General features: G+C 45.3%; 1 protein-coding gene across 1 annotated transcript in view; it reads left to right on the top strand.

The window, feature by feature from the left end:
- Positions 1–12,540: 12,540 nt before the first annotated feature.
- SWAP70 (switching B cell complex subunit SWAP70) overlaps positions 12,541–20,149 on the top strand; it is an 86,445-nt gene continuing 78,836 nt past the window's right edge. Inside the window, exon 1 of the mRNA XM_033206052.1 lies at positions 12,541–12,737. Within this exon, the coding sequence (XP_033061943.1) occupies positions 12,639–12,737 (99 nt within the window). The 5' untranslated portion in view covers positions 12,541–12,638. The remainder of the gene's footprint in view (positions 12,738–20,149) is intronic.

Below are 20,149 nucleotides of genomic sequence, written 5' to 3'. Positions count from 1 at the left end.
ACATTCAACATTTCTGCTTCCTGTTGCCAGATTGTGTCCACTGATTACAGGGTATTTGGGGGAAGATAAGAGCTCTACTGAAGTAACTGACAGGCCTGGTGCTCCTGGCTTAATAGACTCAGATACCAACCAATTCCCTTCTTTCATCTCAGCACTCTTCACAGTGTTCACCACACTCTAGACCTGCTGGCCTTCATTTGGGTTTCTTTACTAAACCATTCTCCTTTCAGGCTGATCTTTCTTTCTGGAAGGATCTTCCCCCATTTTTTTGCCCAGTTAACTGCAACTCATCCTTCAGGATCCAGACTCATTGTCAGTTTCTCATTTGAAGCCTTCCCTGATCCCAACAGACCAGCAAGTTCACCAGTGTATGTTCTCATATCATATCAACCCCTACATTTTCTTTTTTTTTTTTTTTTTTTTGAGACGGAGTCTTGCTCTGTCACCCAGGCTGGAGTGCAGTGGCTGGATCTCAGCTCACTGCAAGCCCCGCCTCTCGGGTTTACGCCATTCTCCTGCCTCAGCCTCCCGAGTAGCTGGGACTACAGGCGCCCGCCACCTCGCCCGGCTAGTTTTTTGTATTTTTTGGTAGAGACAGGGTTTCACGGTGTTAGCCAGGATGGTCTCGATCTCCTGACCTCGTGATCTGCCCGTCTCGGCCTCCCAAAGTTCTGGGATTACAGGCTTGAGCCACCGCGCCCGGCCAACCCCTACATTTTCTTTGTAGCTCTTAGCAGGATAACTCTTAGAAAGCAATGACTAAGCGTCAGCCGTGACTGAGCTAGCCCTAAATATAAGAACACAGTCCATGCAGCCAGAACAAATTTAAAAATATTCCGTATACTTTATTTGTACATTTTGAACACTATAGAAACATTTAGCTTCCCATGAGACTTCTTAGAATTCCCTCTTCATCCCTTTCCCATCCAATGTTTTCACATATTGTAGCTGCTCTTTCTTTTTTTTCCAACGACTGCCCCTTCCCTCCAAAAAACTCTGCATTGTGGTCCTCTTTCCTTCTTCCTTTCTTCTTAATTCTCCACTGAAACAAAACAAAACAAAACAAAACAAAACAACTGGTCTGGGAAGGCAGGACCCTCCGTGGAAGGCAGGGGAGGGAAAGAATCTGAGTAGGCCAAGACAGAATCTTCTCTGGTGGGCAGGAGAAGGTAACATTTTCTTGGGGACACTATCATGTTACTGCTGCTTGGTAATCTAATGCTACATAGCCATCCTTTCCAAAACTTAGTGGCATAAAATAACTACTGTGTTTTTTTTTTTTTGTTTGTTTTTTTGAAATGGAGTCTCACTCTGTCTCCCAGGTTGGAGTGCAGTGACATAATCTCGGGTCACTGCAATCTTCGCCTCCCAGGTTCAAGCAATTCTCTGCCTCAGCCTCCCAAGTAGCTGGGATTACAGGCACCTGCCACCACTACCAGGTAATTTTTGTATTTTTAGTAGAGACAAGGTTTCATCATCTTGGCTAGGCTGGTCCTGAACTCCTGACCTTGTGATCCACCCGCCTTGGCCTCCCAAAGTGTTGGGATTACAGGTATGAGCCACAGTGCCCGGCCCTACTATTTTACTATACTCATGATCAGTGGCTTGGAGTTTGGGCAAGGCAGAGCAGGAATGGTTTGTCTTTGCTTCCCAGCGTTGGAGGTCTCAGCTGGGTTGGCTCAAATGGCTGGAGATGGCAAGAACAGCTTGACCAGAGTCATATGTCTGGGGCTTCAGTTTTGCTCCATGTAGTGTCTACTGGGTCTAGAGTGTCCCAGGTAGCTCCTTTCCTCCTTTCCTAACATATCTTATCTGTGGGCTGTGTGGTTGAAACAGCTGGGGGTTGGCCAGCATTATTCTCTCTCTCCATGCAGCCTTTCCATGTGGCTTTAGCTTCTTAGAGGATGGAAGGAAGTTTCCAAGAGGGAGCAACCCAAGAGTGAAAATTCCAAGAAATCCAGGTGAAGGCCGGGCGTGGTGGCTCAAGCCTGTAATCCCAGCACTTTGGGAGGCCGAGACGGGCGGATCACGAGGTCAGGAGATCGAGACCATCCTGGCTCACACGGTGAAACCCCGTCTCTACTAAAAATACAAAAAACTAGCCGGGCGAGGTGGCGGCGCCTGTAGTCCCAGCTACTCGGGAGGCTGAGGCAGGAGAATGGCGTAAACCCGGGAGGTGGAGCTTGCAGTGAGCTGAGATCTGGCCACTGCACTCCAGCCTGGGTGACAGAGCGAGACTCCGTCTCAAAAAAAAAAAAAAAAAAAGAAAAAAAAAGAAAAAGAAATCCAGGTGAAAAGTTTACAATCTAGCTTTAGAAGTCCCTGTTCTGCCACATTCTATTGCTCAAACAAGCCACGAAGTTTAGCCCATATTCCAGAGGAGGGGAATTAGACTTCCTTGATGTGTGTCTATAGGAAGGAATAGAATGAACAGCACAGGCTACCACGATTCATGTCCCTTTCATGGTATTAGCTTGAAGTCCAGGCTCGCATATAAATTAGGTTCAGGTGTGAATGAGGCTCCTTGATTGCAATCTCCTCTGGATCAGAAGAGCCACAAACTAGAGACAAATTATTTGTGTCTCTTGCCTGTGTTAGAGGTCCCCCACCCGAGGTTGAATGATTCACTACAAAGACTCACAGGACTCAGCAAATAGTCATACTCATGGCTAAGATTTACTACAAGAAGGTACAGGGCAAAGTGGCCAGGCGTGGTGGCTCTCGCCTGTAATCGCAGCTCTTTGGGAGGTTGATGTGGGTGGATCACTTGAGTTCAGGAGTTCAAGACCAGCCTAGGCAACATGGCAAAACCCTGTTTCTACAAAAAATGTAAAAATTAACTGGGCATGGTGGTATGCATCTGTAGTCCCAGCTACTCAGGAGGCTGAAGTGGGAGAATTGCTTGAACACAGGAGGCAGAGCTTGCAGTGAGCCGAGATCGCACCATGGCACTCCAGCCTGGGCAACAGAGCGAGACTCTGTCTCAAAAAACAAAACAAAACAAAGGCTAACCTTGGAAGCAGACCTTTCTGTCTTTTATCTTTTTTAGAGACTGGTTCTTGCTCTATTGCTCAGGCTGGAGTGTAGTGGTGCAATCATGGCTCACTGTAGCCTCAAACTTCTGGGCTCAAGCGATCCCCCTGCCTCAGCCTCTTAATTAGCTGGGGCTACAGGCATGCACCACCATGCCTGTCTAGCTTCTTACTTTTATTTTTTTGAGTTAGCATCTTATTTCACTCAGGCTGGAGTGCAGTGGTGCAATCACAGCTCACTGGAGCCTTGACCTCCTGGGCTCATATGATTCTCCCATCTCAGCTTCCTGAGTAGCTGGGACCATAGGTATGCACCACCATGCTCAGCTAATTTTTTTTTTTTATTTGTAGAGATGAGGTCTCATTATGTTGCCCAGGTGGTCTCAAGCTCTTGGGCTCAAGTGATCTTCTGCCCTGGCCTCTCAAAGTGCTGGGGTTATAGTCATGAAACACCACGCCCGGCCTAAGCAGACCTTTCTAAGGATGAGTAGTCAGGCCTGCTATGGTTAACTCTATTTTGCACACTGGCCAACATGTAATGGTGATATAAGTACAGCAAAATTATAGCAAATACTCCCACTGAAAAAGGTGGAGGAAGTGCCGGGTTCAGTGGCTCACGCCTGTAATCCCAGCACTTTGGGAGGTCAAGGAGGGTGGATTGCCTGAGGTGAGGAGTTCAAGACCAGCCTAGGCAACACGGTGAAACCCTGTATCTACTAAAACACCAAAAATTAAGCCAGGCGTGGTGGCGTGTGCCTGCAATCCCAGCTACCTGGGAGGCTGAGACAGGAGAATCTCTTGAACCTGGGAGGTGGAGGTTGCAGTGAGCTGAGATTATGCCGTTGCACTCCAGCCTAGATGACAGAGTGAGACTCCATCTCAAAAAAGAAAAAAAGAAAAAGAAAAAAGAAGAAGGTGGAGGGGCCAGGCATGATAGCTTACGCCTGTAATCTTTGTACTTTGGGAGGCTGAGGTGGGTGGATTGCTCAATCTCAGGCTTTCAAGACCAGCCTGGGCAACACGGTGAAACCCCGTCTCTACTAAAAATACAAAGAAATTAGCTGGGCATGGTGGCATGTGCCTGTAGTCCCAGCTATTTGGGTGGCTGAGGGAGGAGAATTGCTTGAACCCGGGAGGTGGAGGTTGCAATGAGCCAAGATCATGCCACTGCACTCCAGCCTGGGGGCACAAAGTGAGACTCTGTCTCAAAAAAAAAAAAAAAAAAAAAAAGAATAAGGAAAAGGTGGAGGGAGGAAGAATGAGAGGCACATAGCAGTTACTGGCTCATAGCAATTCTGAAATCCATCCAGGCACATATTTCTAGTTCCTTGACTAAGGCTTAGTCCTGCTCCAAGGGAGTTTTTCTCTGTGATTCTTGGCGCTTCCCTTTGGACCCTTGGCTCTTCCCTTTGGACTCTTTTTTTTTTGAGATGGAGTCTCGCTCTGTCACCCAGGCTGGAGTGCAGTGGCTGGATATCAGCTCACTGCAACCTCCGCCTCCCAGGCTCACGCCATTCTCCTGCCTCAGCCTCCCGAGTAGCTGGGACTACAGATGCCTGCCACCTCGCCCAGCTAATTTTTTTTGTAGTTTTTAGTAGAGACAGGGTTTCACTGTGTTAGCCAGGATGGTCTTGATCTCCTGACCTCGTGATCCGCCCGTCTCGGCCTCCCAAAGTGCTGGGATTACAGGCTTGAGCCACCGCGCCCGGCCCCCTTTGGACTCTTGGCTCTGCATTTATCTTTGCTTCCTTTTCCATAAAAAATAACCTGTGTTTGCAAATAAGTTGCCTTTTCAGTCTGCTTCCTCTCTATATAAAGTTGGGTGCCCTGAGGTCTCTTTTCATTTTGAATTATCTGTTCTTTTCAGTTCAAGTTCATGGTGCTTCTACCAATATAATTATCTTAAAAACATTTTGAGTTTTCTATTAACAGTATTGAGGTTCACTCTATTAGACAAAAGCCACACTCTAAAGTCTTTTAAGAGACAGGGTCTTGCTCTGTCACCCAGGCTGGTGTGTAGTGGCACGATCTAGCTGACTGCAGCCTTGACCTTCCAGGCTCAAACAATCTTCCCCACCTCAGCCTCCAGAGTAGCTGGGACTACAGGTGCATGCAACCATGCCCAGCTAATAAGAAAAATTTCTTTTGTAGAACCGGGGGATCTCACTATGTTGGCCAGGCTGGTCTTAAACTGCTGGACTCAAGTGATCCATCTACCTTGGCCTTCGAAAGTGTTAAGATTATAGGCCTGAGCCACTATGTCTGGCCCCCTAAAGTCTTTAAAGGCTATTTTCTCTCTTCCTTGGACTTAGAATCAATGTACTCTGAGATAATGCTCTTAAAATTCCTGAAGCCTTTTTGTCTAACTAGGAATGTCTATGAAGCATGTCCTTCAATCTTACAGATGTTTCCCCAGCTGAAAAAATCCCTTAAGATTATTATTGTTTATTTTTATTTTTATAGTGGCCAGGTCTCACTATGTTGCCCAGGCTGGTCTTGAACTCCTGACCTCAAGGGGTTCTCCTGGCTTGGCCTCCCAAAGTGCTAGGATTATAGGTGTGAGCCACCATGCCTGGCCCCCCGAGGTTTATTTTTATTTTTATTTTTTATTTTTTATTTTTTTGAGATGGAGTCTTGCTCTGTCGCCCAGGCTGGAGTGCTGTAGTGCAGTCTCGGCTCACTGCAAGCTCTGGTTCCTGGGTTCACACCATTCTCCTGCCTCAGCCTCCCAAGAAGCTAGGACTACAGGTGCCCACCACCACGCCTGGCTAATTTTTTTGTATTTTTTAGTAGAGACGGGGTTTCACCGTGTTAGCCAGGAAGGTCTCAATTTCCTGACCTCGTGATCCACCCACCTCAGCCTCCCAAAGTGCTGGGATTACAGGCGTGAGCCACTGTGCCCGGCCTCCCTGAGGTTATTTTTACCCAGAGGCCATACTTTACTTAAAGTGTATTGAATTTAATCTTTGCTATTAGGTCATCTCCTGCTGTGAAAGTCTTTTTGTTGGGAGATACTAGAGGTTAGAAACAGGTTTATTTTTGACCTAGCAAGTCTTGACTTTTTAATATTCTAAGTGCTGCTTGAAAATTAAACAATTCCTTAGTTCAACTTTCTTGTATTTTGTCTTAGACAAATAGAAGACTCCACTTGGCAGTTTCAACACTCTGACTGGAAACTTCCCTAGCCAAACCCATGAGATACAAGATCATTAACTGCGCTTTCTAATTTTCATGAGATACCCTTTCTTTCCTTTCTTTTTTTTTGTTGAGATGTGTCTCACTATGTGACGCAGGCTGGCCTTGAACTCCTGGGCTCATATGATCCTTCTGCCTCAGCCTCCTGAGTAGCTGGGTCTATAGGTACACACAGCATACTCGCTACTCTTTCTGTTTTTTACATTACCTTAGACAACAGTGCTGCCAAACTTTCTACCACTATACGACAGGAGTCGCCTTTTATCCAACTGTATTAGTTTGCTAAGGGTGCCATAACAACCACAAACAGGGTGGTTGAAACAACAGAACCAGTGGCTTAGACTACAGAAATTTATCATCTCACAGTTCTGGTTTTTTGTGTGTTTGTTTGTTTGAGACAGAGTCTCACTCTGTCACCCAGGCTGGAGTGCAGTGGCTCAATCTCAGTTCACTGCAACCTCTGCCTGCCAGGTTCAAGCGATTCTTGTCCCAAGTAGCTGGGATTACAGGCACGTGCCACCATGCCCAGCTAATTTTTTGTATTTTAGTAGAGACAGGGTTTTGCCATCTTGGCCAGGCTGGTCTTGAACTCCTGGCCTCAAGTGACCACCTGCCTCAGCCTCCCAAAGTGCTGGGATTATAGGCATGAGCCACTGCTCTTGGCAGCTTCACAGTTCTGGAGGCTAGACGTCCAAGATCAAGGTGTTGGTTGGGTTGATCCTGCCTAAGAGCTGTGAACAATAATCTGTCCCATGTTTCTCTCCTAGATTCTCATGGTTTGCTTGCTGGCAGCAATGTTTGGCATTCTTTGGCTTGTAGATCCATCACTCTGATCTCTGTCTTCAGGCTGACATGGTGTTCTTTCTCTGTGCATCTTTGGGTCCAAAATTTGGACGCCAGTCATAATGGATTAGCACCTATTCTAATGACATCATTTTAAGTGAATTACCTCTGTAAAGACCCTATCTTCAAATATGATTACATTCTGGCTGGGTGCAGTGGCTCATGCCTGTAATCCCAGTGCTTGGGAAGGCTGAAGTGGGAGGATCCTTTGAGGCCAGAAGTTTAGACCAGTGTGGACAACATAGCAAAAACCCGTCTCTACAAAAAAAAGTAAAAAAATTAGCTGGGCATGGTGGTATGCACCTATAATCCTATCTACTTGGGAGGTGGAGGCAGGAGGATCACTTGAGCGCAGGAGTTCAAGGTTACAGTGAGCTATGATTGCACCATTCTACCCCAGCCTAGGTGACAGAGTGAGGCCCTGTGGCTAAAAGATCCCAAAAACAAGAGTAAATAAGATCACATTCTGAGGTACTGGGAGTTAGAATTTCAATATGAATTTTGGTGGGGACACAAGTCAATTCAAGCACCAACCTTCAATAACAATTCCCTCACTATCCTTCAAGACTTCAGGACCTTGAGGTCCTTTTGGCTTCCGCCCACCCCTGTCCAAAACCAATGACACATGTTTTTCTTTCCTTTTTTTTCTTGAGATGGAGTCTCGCTTTGTCACCCAGGCTGGAGTGCAGTGGTGTGATCTCCACTCACTGCAAGCTCTGCCTCCTGGGTTCACGCTATTCTCCTGCCTCAGCCTCTGAGTAGCTGGGACTACAGGCATCTGTCACCACACCCGGCTAATTTTTTGTATATTTAGTAGAGATGGGGTTTCACCATGTTAGCCAGGATGGTCTTGATCTCCTGACCTTGTGATCCACCTGCCTCGGCCTCCCAAAGTGCTGGGATTACAGGCCTGAGCCACCGCGCCTGGCCGACACATTTTTCATTGTTGCAGTATCTAACTTCACCAATTTCATTATCAGTTATGGGCTGATCAGGAAAGTGGCCACCACTATGGAATTAAGCCTTATTCTAAGAATTGGGGCCGGGCGTGGTGGCTCAAGCCTGTAATCCCAGCACTTTGGGAGGCTGAGATGGGCGGATCACGAGGTCAGGAGATCGAGACCTGGCTAACACGGTGAAACCCCGTCTCTACTAAAAAATACAAAAGTCTAGCCGGGCGAGGTGGCGGGCGCCTGTAGTCCCAGCTACTCGGGAGGCTGAGGCAGGAGAATGGCGTAAACCCGGGAGGCGGAGCTTGCAGTGAGCTGAGATCCGGCCACTGCACTCCAGCCCAGGTGACAGAGCGAGACTCCGTCTCAAAAAAAAAAAAAAAAAAAAGAATTGGATACAATATAATTGCAGGAGAAGCTAGGAAAGAAAAGGTCTGAAAGGAGATGGCTGGACAATCAGAAAAGTCACTCACCAGAGATCACAAAGGAAAGATGACGAATGAGTCCATGGAAGGCTGTTCCCTCTGCACCCAGCAATGGGCCTGAAGTTTATGATAGGTCATCAAGGCTAGCAATCAGGAAGAAAACTTGGATTGCATTGAGGGAGAGTGAGGACAAACTAGAATCCACAGGACAAACTGGAACCCACGAAGACAAAATGGAACTCACAGCCATCTTTCACATTGATGAGCATGTGATATGTAGCATAAGCTAATGCCCTTACCACGGAACTACACATGTGCCTTGCCCCAAGGCTTGGAGACACTGAAATAGAAAATCTGGTGGGAGTTGAAAGAGCTGTGGGCCGGTTAATGCTCTGTACTAACAAAGTATATTAGCAGATCAGCAACAACTCTATGATCTGCATAGCATGTGATATTTCCATCAACTTTCAGAACACAAGGGCTGCTGCTTCCAAATCTTACACAAATCTTACTTGCTCCTTCCAACTTACATGAAATGCTTTTGTGGCCAATCCTATCCTGGAACCATATTGGGAAGGGACATCTGAGGAACTAGATTTCAACTTACCTAACTGACACAGTACAAACACCAGTGACTGTCAGATACCATGATGCCGAAGCTGTGTCTTATACACACTAGCCTCTCATTTAAACTTCATATCAGTCTTGCAAAATAGACCTCATCTGTAAAGACCTCATCAAAAAATAAAAATTAAAAAAAGAGGCCAGGCACAGTGGCTCACGCCTGTAATCCCAGCACTTTGGGAGGCCGAGGCGGGTGGATCATGAGGTCAGGAGTTCAAGACCAGCCTGGCCAAGATGCTGAAACCCCATCTCTCCTAAATATACAAAAATTAGCTGGGCGCAGTGGCACACGCCTGTAATCCCAGCTACTTCAGAGGCTGAGGCAGGAGAATTGCTTAAACCCGGGTGCCAGAGGTTGCAGTGAGCCAAGATGAAGCCACTGCACTCCAACCTGGGAGACAGAGTAAGACTTTGTCTCAAAAAAAAAAAAAGGTCTTGCAAAAGAAATATTAGCATTCCCATTTTACATATGAGGAAATGAAGCCTCATGTTTATTCATAGATGAGTCAGTGGGGAAGCCTGGATTCTTCCCGACATCTGTGGGGTAGCCATCTTCCAAGATGATCCCCATGATTCTTGCCCATTGGTACTCATACCCTTTTGTAGTTTCCCTCCCAAATCAAATAGATTTGACCTGAGCAATCAGTAGAGCATTGCAGAAATGATGGTGAGTGATTTTTGATGGTGGATCATAAAAGACATTTCTCTTTCTTGAATAAATTGAAAGCCAGCTGATGTGTTGTAAAGATACTCAAGCAGCCTGAGGACAGGCCCATATAGAGAGGAACTGAGGCCTTCTGTAAACGACCCATCCATGTGAGTGAACCGCCTTGGAAGTAGATTTTCCAGCACCAGCCTAGCCTTCAAATGACTACAGCCCCATATTTTACTGCAACCTCCTGAGACACTTCAAGCCAGAACCACAGAGCTAAGTGGCTTCTAAATTCCTGACTTACAGAAAATATGAAATAATGTTTATTATAGTTTTAAGTTGCTAAATTTGGGGTTAATTGGTTATACAGCATTAGATTAATATAATCTGTTAGATTCTGAAGCACAACTCTTTATTTTTCTTTCTTTCTTATTTTCAATTTTTTTGTGGAGACGGGGTTTTGCTACGTCACCCAGGCTGGTCTTAAACTCCTGGGCTCAAGCAATCCTCCCATCCCAGTCTCTCAAATTGTTGGGATTACAGGCAGGAGCCACTACACCCAGGAAAAGCAGAGAGCTTTCTGTGACATTATGCTACTTTAAAATTTGTTTGGACAGGAAGGGCGTGGTAGCTCACGCCTGTAATCTCAGCACTTTGGGAAGCCAAGGCAGGCAGATCACTTGAGGCCAGGAATTTGAGACCAACCTGGTCAACATGGTGAAACCCAGTCTCCACTAAAAATAAAAAAAGTTAGCTGGGCGTGGTGGCTGGCACCTGTAATCCCAGGACTCAGGAGGCTGAAGCAGGAGAATCGCTTGAACCTGGGAGGTGAAGGTTGCAGTGAGCTGAGATCGTACTCCAGCCTGGGCAACAGAGTAAGACTCTGTCTCAAAAACAAAACAAAACAAAAAAAAAAAAAAAGAAAAAAAAATTCGTTTAGATTGTATGAATGAAGATTATGGGAGAAGTAGGACTTCGGAAGTCCACAATGTCCTGGTCTTGTCCTAAAAAAAGGCTTTGAAATATGTTTGGTGCTTCCAGATACTGAGAGAGAAGGAGTGTCACATAGTGGTTAAACTGAACATTGAGAATTAGGAGGTTTTTTTCGTTTCTTTTTTCTTCTTCTTCTTTTTTTTTTTTTTTGCCACTCAGGGTAAGCTGAGTTCGCATGAATAAATTAGAGGTTAAACCATGTGTTTTTGCTGACTGGCAGACTTGGGCTGGAAATGGGGAAGATAAATGATAGAAATTGGATTCTGGTAGGGCAAAAAAAGTCCTGACAAATGGTGATGAAATGGGGTGGAACCTTCAGGACAGTCACAGTGAGGGGCTGGCCATCCTTTTGCTCCCGCCCTTTCTTTCGTCAGTGGGGCCATCCTCTCCTCTTCCCCACCAGTTCCGTTTTGATCTCAAACTCACTGAAGAAGCTCCTCTTTGTTCTGATCTTTCCCAATATCCCTTTCTTATGAAGATCTTTTCCTTTCTTAATAAGGCATACATGTGCATTAAGGAACTTAAAAAAGCAAAACAAAATCAAACTTCATCTGAGAACCACCTCATTTAAAAAACTCTTGGTGTTTGTTGTTCTCTCCAGTTGGTCTAGGATTGGAGAGGAGAGGTACTGAGCTTGGTGACTTAATCAGACCTTAGTTAACCGGCAATAGTTATTATCCTAGGATGCTAGTACTGCAAGAACCCTTCCAGAACATCTGGTGCAACCCTGCTCTTTTTATACAGGATAAATTTGAAGCCCAAAGAGATCAAGTGACCATTGTGACCATTGTGAACAAATATTAATTCAACAGCTGCAATAGAATACTTTTTTTTTAGACGGGGTTTCACTCTTGTTGCCCAGGCTGGAGTGCAAAGGCCCGATATTGGCTCACCGCAACCTCCGCCTACCAGGTTCAAGTGATTCTCCTGCCTCAGCCTCCCGAGTAGCTGGGATTACAGGCATGTGCCACCACGCCTGGCTAATTTTGTATTTTTAGTAGAGATGGGGTTTCACCATGTTGGCCTCCCAAAGTGATCCGCCCACATTGGCCTCCCAAAGTGCTCGGATTAGAGGCGTGAGCCACCACGCCCGGCCAAATACGTTCTTTTAAATAGTCCATCTGTTCTGATTAGTAAAATGGGTGGAGTGATTTGCAGTTGGCAGAGATCTCCTATTTTGCAAGCACAGAAACACTACAGAGAGGCATTAACCAGGTCAAACCCTTCCTAAGATGTGAATTGAACAACAGTTAGGCGTTAGGAAGAAACTGCTGCCTGGCCCTGACTTCTAAACTCCTCTTAAACCTCGTCTCTGTGTCCCTAGAACCCAAGATAGAGTATGCACGAATAAACTTTTGCGAAGTGAAGGAACAAACTTCCCTCGAAGTCCTTCCCTGCCTCCCCACCGCCCTGCATCTCCCGGACTTGGGACTGCGCTATCATTTGAGTCCCTGTCTGGGGACTTTTCGGGGTCTTCTTCGGCCTCCTCAGACAGTGACTCCGTTCCCAAGACAGGACCAGGGCTCCCTTTTTCATTGCGGGGCGCTGGGAAGAGGCGGGTAGGCTGCTCACCTAATCTCTCGGGTTTTTCCTCAAGACGGGGTCATTTGTGTTCTACTCGCGAGCACCCAAAAAGGACCGAACTGGTCTGGGAAACATTAGGGAGATGTGTTTATCATCCTGGCTGACAAAGAAGGCCAGGCATTCCTGCCACCACGGGTGGCTTGACCCGCAGAACCCCCGCTCCGGCGGCTGTGGGCGCGGCACCGGACTGGCGCCGGCAGCAGGGCGGGGTCTGGCGGGGGCGGGGCCTGGCGGGTCAGGTGACTGCGCGGCTGGCAGCGGGCGCGGAGGCTGAGGGGCGTTCGAGGCGCGGAGGGGCTGGCTGGGCCGGAGGGGTTGGCGGGGCAGCAGGGCCGCGGCCATGGGGAGCTTGAAGGACGAGCTGCTCAAAGCCATCTGGCACGCCTTCACCGCACTCGACCAGGACCATAGCGGCAAGGTCTCCAAGTCCCAGCTCAAGGTGGGCGCCTCCGGACCCGGCCCCCGACCCGACCCTCCCCGGCGCGCTCTGTACTTCCCTTGGGTGGAAGCGGGACCTGGCGGGCTGTGACCGCAGGGCGGGGCGGGCCGGAATGCGCCCAGTAGGCCCGCTTGGGGCGGAGTGGGTCTGAGACCGGGATTTGGTGTTTACTGCCTCCCCCTTGCCTTCGGGCCTTGCCCTTGGCTGGATGTGTTAGTTTCCGCGGGTCTCCCAGGGAGTGGGAAAGGTGGAGGGCATAAGGCTGGGGTGAAGTCTGTGAGGGGCAAGTGTGGTTCCTTCTTGGCGTTGGAGAGCGAGGGGCAGAAAGTGGATTCTGAGGCGTCAATGGGAAGCCAGCTTACACAACCTTCCCAGAATTTTCCTCTTACTCCAGGAGAGGAAGGGACTTGCCCAAGGTCGCTGGGCAGAACCTTCTGCAGCCCACAGCCTCACGCCAGCACTGTCCTCTAAACGGCTAGCTGCCCCGGAGGCTCCAGGGCAGTCCGGAGACGGCAGAAATGCCCCGAAGCCGGGCCTCCAGCGTCTTCCTCCTTTGGGAGACTTTTTGACTTGAGAAGACCTCCCGCCCAGCGTCTTTAGGTTTGGAACTAGTGGACCGGGTGTGCTGTGTCCCACAGGGACCTTAGTTCCGGGTGAGGAGGGCTGATCTTTCTGGCACCCTGCAAAAGCGACTGCTTTTTCAGAGTCGTTGTTGTGACTGCCAGAGACCCCAGAGTATAGGGTATAAATAAAGGGATGCTTGTAAATTGAATAACCCCAAGCAGGGAAATTGGCACTCAGCCAGGAGAAATTGGCAGCTTCTTCAAAGTATAAAATATAGAAACAGACAAGAAGAGCTATTCATAGGCGTTTAAAAATGTACACATTTTAGATCCGAATGTCCGGTTTTCTTAGCCCCTTCTGGGAATAAATTCTGAAGATTGGGTTTGTTTTGTATATTTTTGTACAGTAATCAGGGTCTTGTAAGTAGTGGGTTTTATGCCAGTAGGATTAGCATTCTCCTTGTCTTCCTTTTGCCTCTCCTCTTTTTCTCACTGATAGAATCATAGTCTGGAAGGGTCCATGGAGGTCATCCACGTAATTTTTATTTTACTTTATTTTTAAAAATTAACATACAGTAAAATTGACTTTTGGTGTACAGTTCTATGAATTTCAACATATGTATAGATTCATATAACTATCACCACAACCATGGCCTCCACAGTTCCATCATCCTAAAAAACTCCGTGATGTTGCCCTACCTCCACCCCAACTGTTGGCAGCCATTGATCTTTCCTAATTGCTATAGTTTTACCTTTTCCGAAGTGCCATGTAAATGGAGTCGTATAGTTTGTAACTGTTGAAACTGATTTCTTTTACCCAGCATAATGCCTTAGAGATTAATCCATTTTGTTGTGTGTACCAATAATTTTTTAAATTGCTAAGTAATATTCTATTGCATGGATGTATGGTAGTTTTTAGCCATGCATCCTTGAGAATTTGTGTTATTTCCAGTTTAGGGGAGTTATGAGTAGGTCTACATTTTACTTTTATTTTTACTTTTAACTTACCTATGCCATTTTATTTAAAGTAAGTTTTTAATAAATAGATGTAGCTGTGTCTTTTTTTTATTCTTTCTGACAATCTCTGTCTTTTAATTGGCATCTTTAGGCCATTTATATTTAATGTAATTATTGATATGGTTTGATTTAGGGCTACCATTTTATTATAATTTGATTTCTGTTTTTTTTTTTTTTTCTCTACTTTTCTTCTATCTTTGGGATTATTTGAATATGCTTTAGTTTTTTTTTTTTTTCTTTTGGAGACACAGTCTGGCTCTGTTTCCCAGGCTGGAGTGCAGTGGTGCGATCTCGGCTCACTGCAACCTCTGCCTCCTAGGTTCCAGAGATTCTGGTGCCTCAGCCTCCCAAGTAGCTGGGATTACAGGTGTGCATCACCACGCTTAGCTAATTTTTGTATTTTTAGTAGAAATGGGGTTTCACCATGTTAGCCAGGCTGGTCTTGAACTCCTGAGCTCAGGTGATCTGCCCTCCTTGTTTTCATAAAGTGCTAGGATAAGTGTGACCGACTGTGTCTGGCCAATGTTCCATTTTAATAGTGAGTTTTTTTACTATATTTCTTCATGTAGGTTTTTTTAGTACTTGCTCTAGGAGTTAGAATATCCGTCCCTAACTTTTCATAGTGTACTTAGAGTTAATATTTTACCACTTTAAGGAGAATGTAGAAAACTTATCACCATATAGGTCCCTTTACCCTCACTGCTTTATGTTGTAATTGTCATATTAATCTACATACATTGAAATCCCCATCAGACAATATTAAATTTTTTGCTTTGAACCATCATTTCTCTTTTAAAGATCTTAGGAGAAGAAAAGTTTATTCTTTTTTTCCAGATATTCCCAAATAACCTCTTAATTTTTTTTTTTTTTCTGTGCCAGAGTCGCACTCTGTCACCCAGGCTAGACTGCAGTGGTGTGATCTCAGCTCACTGCAACCTCTGCCTCCTGGGTTCAGGTGATTCTCCTGCCTCAGCCTCCTGAGTAGCTGGGACTATAAGCACGTGCCACCAAGCCTGGCTAATTTTTGTATTTTTAGGAACGATCAGGTTTCACCATATTGGCCAGGCTGGTCTCAAACTCCTGACCTCGTGATCTGCCCGCCTTGGACCCCCAAAGTGCTGGGACTACAGGTGCCCACTGCCATGCCTAATTTTTTTTTTTTTTTTTTTGTATGTTAGTAGAGACGGGGTTTCACCGTATTGCCCAGGCTGGTCTGGAACTCCTGAGCTCAGGCAGCCTGCCCAACTCGGCCTTCCAAAGTGATGGGATTATAGGTGTGAGCCACCATGATGATATGTTTGGTGATTTGTCCAAAGTCACAGTTGTAAGTAGTAGCTAAATCTAGAACCAAGATTTTCACACGTGTGTGTGTATGTCAGGGAGAGAGAGACAGGGTCTCGCTGTGTCACCCAGGCTGGAATGCAGTTGCGCTATCTCGGCTCAAGTGATCCTCCAGCCTCCACCTCCCAAGTAGCTGGGCTCACAGGCGTGAGCCACTATGCTCAGTTCATTTTTGTATTTTTTTGTAGAGATAGGGTTTTGTCATGTTGCCCAGGCTGGTGTTGAACTCCTGAGCTCAAAGGTATCCACCCGCCTCGGCCTCCTAAAGTGCTAGGATTCAGATATGAGCCACCTTGTCCAGCCAACTCTTTATAATTTTTTTTTTTGAGACAAGGTCTTTTTGTCGCCCAGGCTGGAGTGTGGTGGCGTGATCATGGCTCAATGCAGCCTCAACCTCCTGGGCTCAAGCAATCCTCCCACTTCAGACTCCCGAGTAGCTGGAACTACAGGCACAGGCCACTATGCCCAGCTAATGTTTGTACTTTTTGTAGAGATGGGGTTTCGCCATTTGCCCAGGCTGGTCTTGAATTCCTGAGCTCAGACGATCTGCCTGCCTCAGCCTCTCAAAATGCTGGGATTATGGGCACGGGCCACTGCACCCAGCCTATTTTCACACTTTGTTACTATTACTGTTTTATTTATTTTTTTGAGATGGAGTGTGGCTCTATCACCCGGGCTGGAATGCAGTGGTGTGATCTTGGCTCACTGCAACCTCTGCTTCCTGGGTTCAAGCAATTCTCCTGCCTCAGCCTCCTAAATAGCTGGGATTACAGGCGCCTACTACCACACCTGGCTAATTTTTGTATTTTTAGGAGAGATGGGGTTTCACCATGTTGACTGGGCTGATCTTGAACTACTGACCTCAGGTGATCCACCCGCCTCAGCCTCTCAAAAGTGTTGGGATTACAGGCGTGAGCCACCATGCCTGGCCTATTTTCACACTTTAAAGCCAATGGTTTCTTTATTTTCTTCTCTTCTAGTTGACGGCATAAATGAGATTTTTTGAATTACTTTGATTATACTTTATTCACAATTGTCTTTATGGCTGCTTATAGGAAAAGCGTCTTGGCAGGAAGTGTTAAATACCAGTTCATAGGTTTCACCCATAGTATGTTGATAATGCAACTGCGCATGTATTTTGTGTCTCTCTTGTCTGTGTGAGACTTTGGGATTGGTTCAGTTCTGTTCATCGTGCCAGTGTTTGTAGAATTGAAAATATGTAAACATTTTTATTTAGGTCTCCTTTTGTGTTTGACCCTAGTTCTGTGTTCTGTTGGCTGGGAGTAGAGTTTTTGCCTTTATTTGTTGATTGATTCATTCATTCATACAGTAACCTTATGTAAGTCTACTATGTGTAAGGTACCATGCTCATTTAATAAGAAGGTTAGTATTTTTAGGCTCTAAAGATTATCTCCTTGGAGGAAATGTCAAATAATTGATTTGTTAAGCAGCAGACTAATAATTATATATATCCAAAATGATGGTTAAAATGTATTGCTTTGGAAAGCTATATGGGTATTCTAAAAAATATTTTTGATACTTGCCTTTTTGAGTTATCTTCACAACTTTTGAGACAGAGAATGGATATATTCACTAGATAAGGGATATGGTGGTGAAAGGCAGAGAAAAAAGAAATATGAATCTTTACCTTCAAAGAGTTTAAATTTTGGTAGGTAAATTAAAAGACTAAATGACCATTAAAGAAGGCACTCTCTTTCTCCCCAGATGGAGATTGTATTACTCAGACAATTACTGATCCTTAAAAAACATAAAGTCTGGTGGTAAAGAAAAGAAACAGAAATATTGGTTAGAAGATACTGAGTGTGACAGAAGATATGGGGCCATGAGATTTTAAAGGAAGAGGCGATTTCTTCTCACTGGTGTGATTGCTTTATGAAAAAAGCTTCTTTGAAGTGAACTCTGAAGGAAGTTAGGATGTGATTATGTAGGAATGGGGGAAGATTAAGCCCGTTCTATTAATTAATTAATTACTTAGTTTTTTGAGACGGAGTCTTGCTCTGTTGACCAGGGTGGAGTACAGTGGCAACCTCCACCTGCCTGGTTCAAGTGATTCTTCTGCTTCAGCTTCCCGAGTAGCTGGGACTACAGGTGTGCACCACCATGTCTAGCTAATTTTTGTATTTTTAGTGGAGACAGGGTTTCACCATGTTGGCCAGGCTGGTCTCAAACTCCTGACCTCAAGTGATCTACCTGCCTGGGTCTCCCAAAGTGCTGGGATTACAGGCATGAGTGACCATGCCTGGCCTAATTTATTTATTTAATGGATATTTATTGATTGCTGTTATCCCTAGGGGACACTGAACTCCTGCAAGAGACGGGAATGAATCAGATATTTAAGGGGACTTCTGTGTAACTTATTTTGATTGTAGTGTAGAACATACACATGTGTGTTCCTGTGTGTGTATGAGAGAGAATTATTGCTGGGGATAAAGCTGTAGAAATAGATTGGGGTTAATGCATAGAAAGCTTTGATTGCTAGGCAAATTAGGTAGATGCCAGGGGCCCCCCAGGTTTTCAGAGGGTGAGGAGTTGTGATCAGAATTGCACTTTATAAAGTTACTTGCCAGGCGCGATGGCTCACACCTGTAATCCCAGCACTTTTGGAGGCTGAGGTGAGTGGATCACCTGAGGTCAGGAGTTCCAAGACCAGTGTGGCCAATGTGGCGAAACCCTGTCTCTACTAAAAATATAAAAATTAGCTGGGTGTGGTGGCACGCACCTGTAGTCCCAGCTACTTGGGAGCTGAGGCAGGAGAATCGCTTGAACCTGGGAGGCAGAGGTTGCAGTGAGCCGATATCGCACCACTGTACTCCAGCTTGGGTGACATAGCAGAAGTGCTGGCTAGAGCGAATTGGGAAGATAAGAGAAACCATTGCAATAGCCCCGATAAGAGGGAATAGGGACTAGAGACAGCGAAGGTGGACAAGAGGGAAATGGTGGGTCAAGGTATGAGCCTTGACCCATGATTGGGTGGGAGGAGGACTGGAAAGGACAGATTCAAAAATGTTTCAGATGTCAACTGCAGTTGACCAAATATATAGTAGTGGTTTTTATTTTTTTTTAATAATGGTTTTTAATAGAAGTAGGTTTTAATAGAAATGGAAAAGCCATGAGAAGGAGCTGTTTATGCAATGATACAGTTTTGAACATGAAAACTTTTGTTTATTTATTTGTTTTTTTGAGGTCCTTGATGGGTGTATGTTCAGCTGGAGATGATACTCCTAGGAAGTGTAGGGTTGTCAGTAAGGAATTTGGTAGTTGAAGCTTGGAAAAAGAGGAGAAGAGAACCACTGACAGTCTTGGGGAATGGCTATAGTAGATGGTGAGAGGAACAAGAAAAGCAGAGGACCGGAAATCAGAGATAAGAACCCCTTTGGGGCAATGTTGGAGCTGAGGAAGAAGAGTTTTAAGGAAAAATTAACCTTTGAAAGTTAGTTTTGTTTTATATATATATATACACATATATATATAGGAGACTGTAAAGTAATCAGGTTGGTTCTTCCTTTCCATGTGTCATAAACTTAATATTTCTTCTCTAAAGAGAAGTTATGAAAAGCTTGGAATATTGACATCATCTTTGGAATAAATATATTTTTTACTTATTTTAAAATTATTAATTTATTTTGAAACAGGGTTACACTCTGTCACTCAGGCTGGAGTGCAGTGGCATGATCATAGCTCACCATACCCATGACCTCCATGCTGAAGCGATCCTCCCACCTCAGCCTCCTGAGTAGCTGGGATTACAGGTGTATGCCACCACACCTCGCGAATTTTTTTGTTTGTTTGTTTTGTTTTTTGTAGAGACAGGGTCTCACTTTGCTGCCTAGACTGGTCTTAAACTCCTGGGCTCCAGCAATCCATCCATCCACCTATAAGTGTTAGGATTACAGATATGAGCCCCCACATCCAGCCTGTATTTTTCATTTTTAAGAAGATTACTTTGTAGAATAGTATTCAGTTAGATAAATGTGCTTGAGTCAATGCTATAATTGGTAAATATTGGCCTTGAGGGCCTTCAGTGTAGTACAGACAAAGCTTATTTATATACTGAATTTTTAACAAATAGCATATTATTAAGTAAAAGAAAAATTATCCAAATAAAATTTGAAGCAAAATCTGTAGAAAAATTAACAATGTAATTAGATACCATTTTAATATTACGTCAGTGGAAACAACACGCAAACTGTTTTTTTCTCTGCTCTCACACCACAATAACAATCAACACAGAAGATTTCTGGTGACCAAATGTGTGGAGGTTTCTCCCCACACACCAAGTAAGCAATCAGTTCTGCAGTGGACACCAGTTGGGTATCCTCCAGTTCAATTCCAACACTGTCTAGCTGGAGACAGTGTCAGATACCATAGAGTGTCAGATCCCACAGATTGAGGGCTCAGTCCCACAAGACTGTCGCCTTCCTTCCTACCAGTTGCAAATCTGGGCTTCTGGAACTTCTGATGGACCAGCTT

This window comes from Trachypithecus francoisi, unplaced genomic scaffold, assembly GCF_009764315.1.
Source record: "Trachypithecus francoisi isolate TF-2019V2 unplaced genomic scaffold, Tfra_2.0 Lachesis_group8, whole genome shotgun sequence".
Lineage (NCBI taxonomy): Eukaryota > Metazoa > Chordata > Mammalia > Primates > Cercopithecidae > Trachypithecus > Trachypithecus francoisi.
Note: the sequence above shows the minus strand (reverse complement) of the source record. Positions and strands in the feature narration are given on the sequence as shown.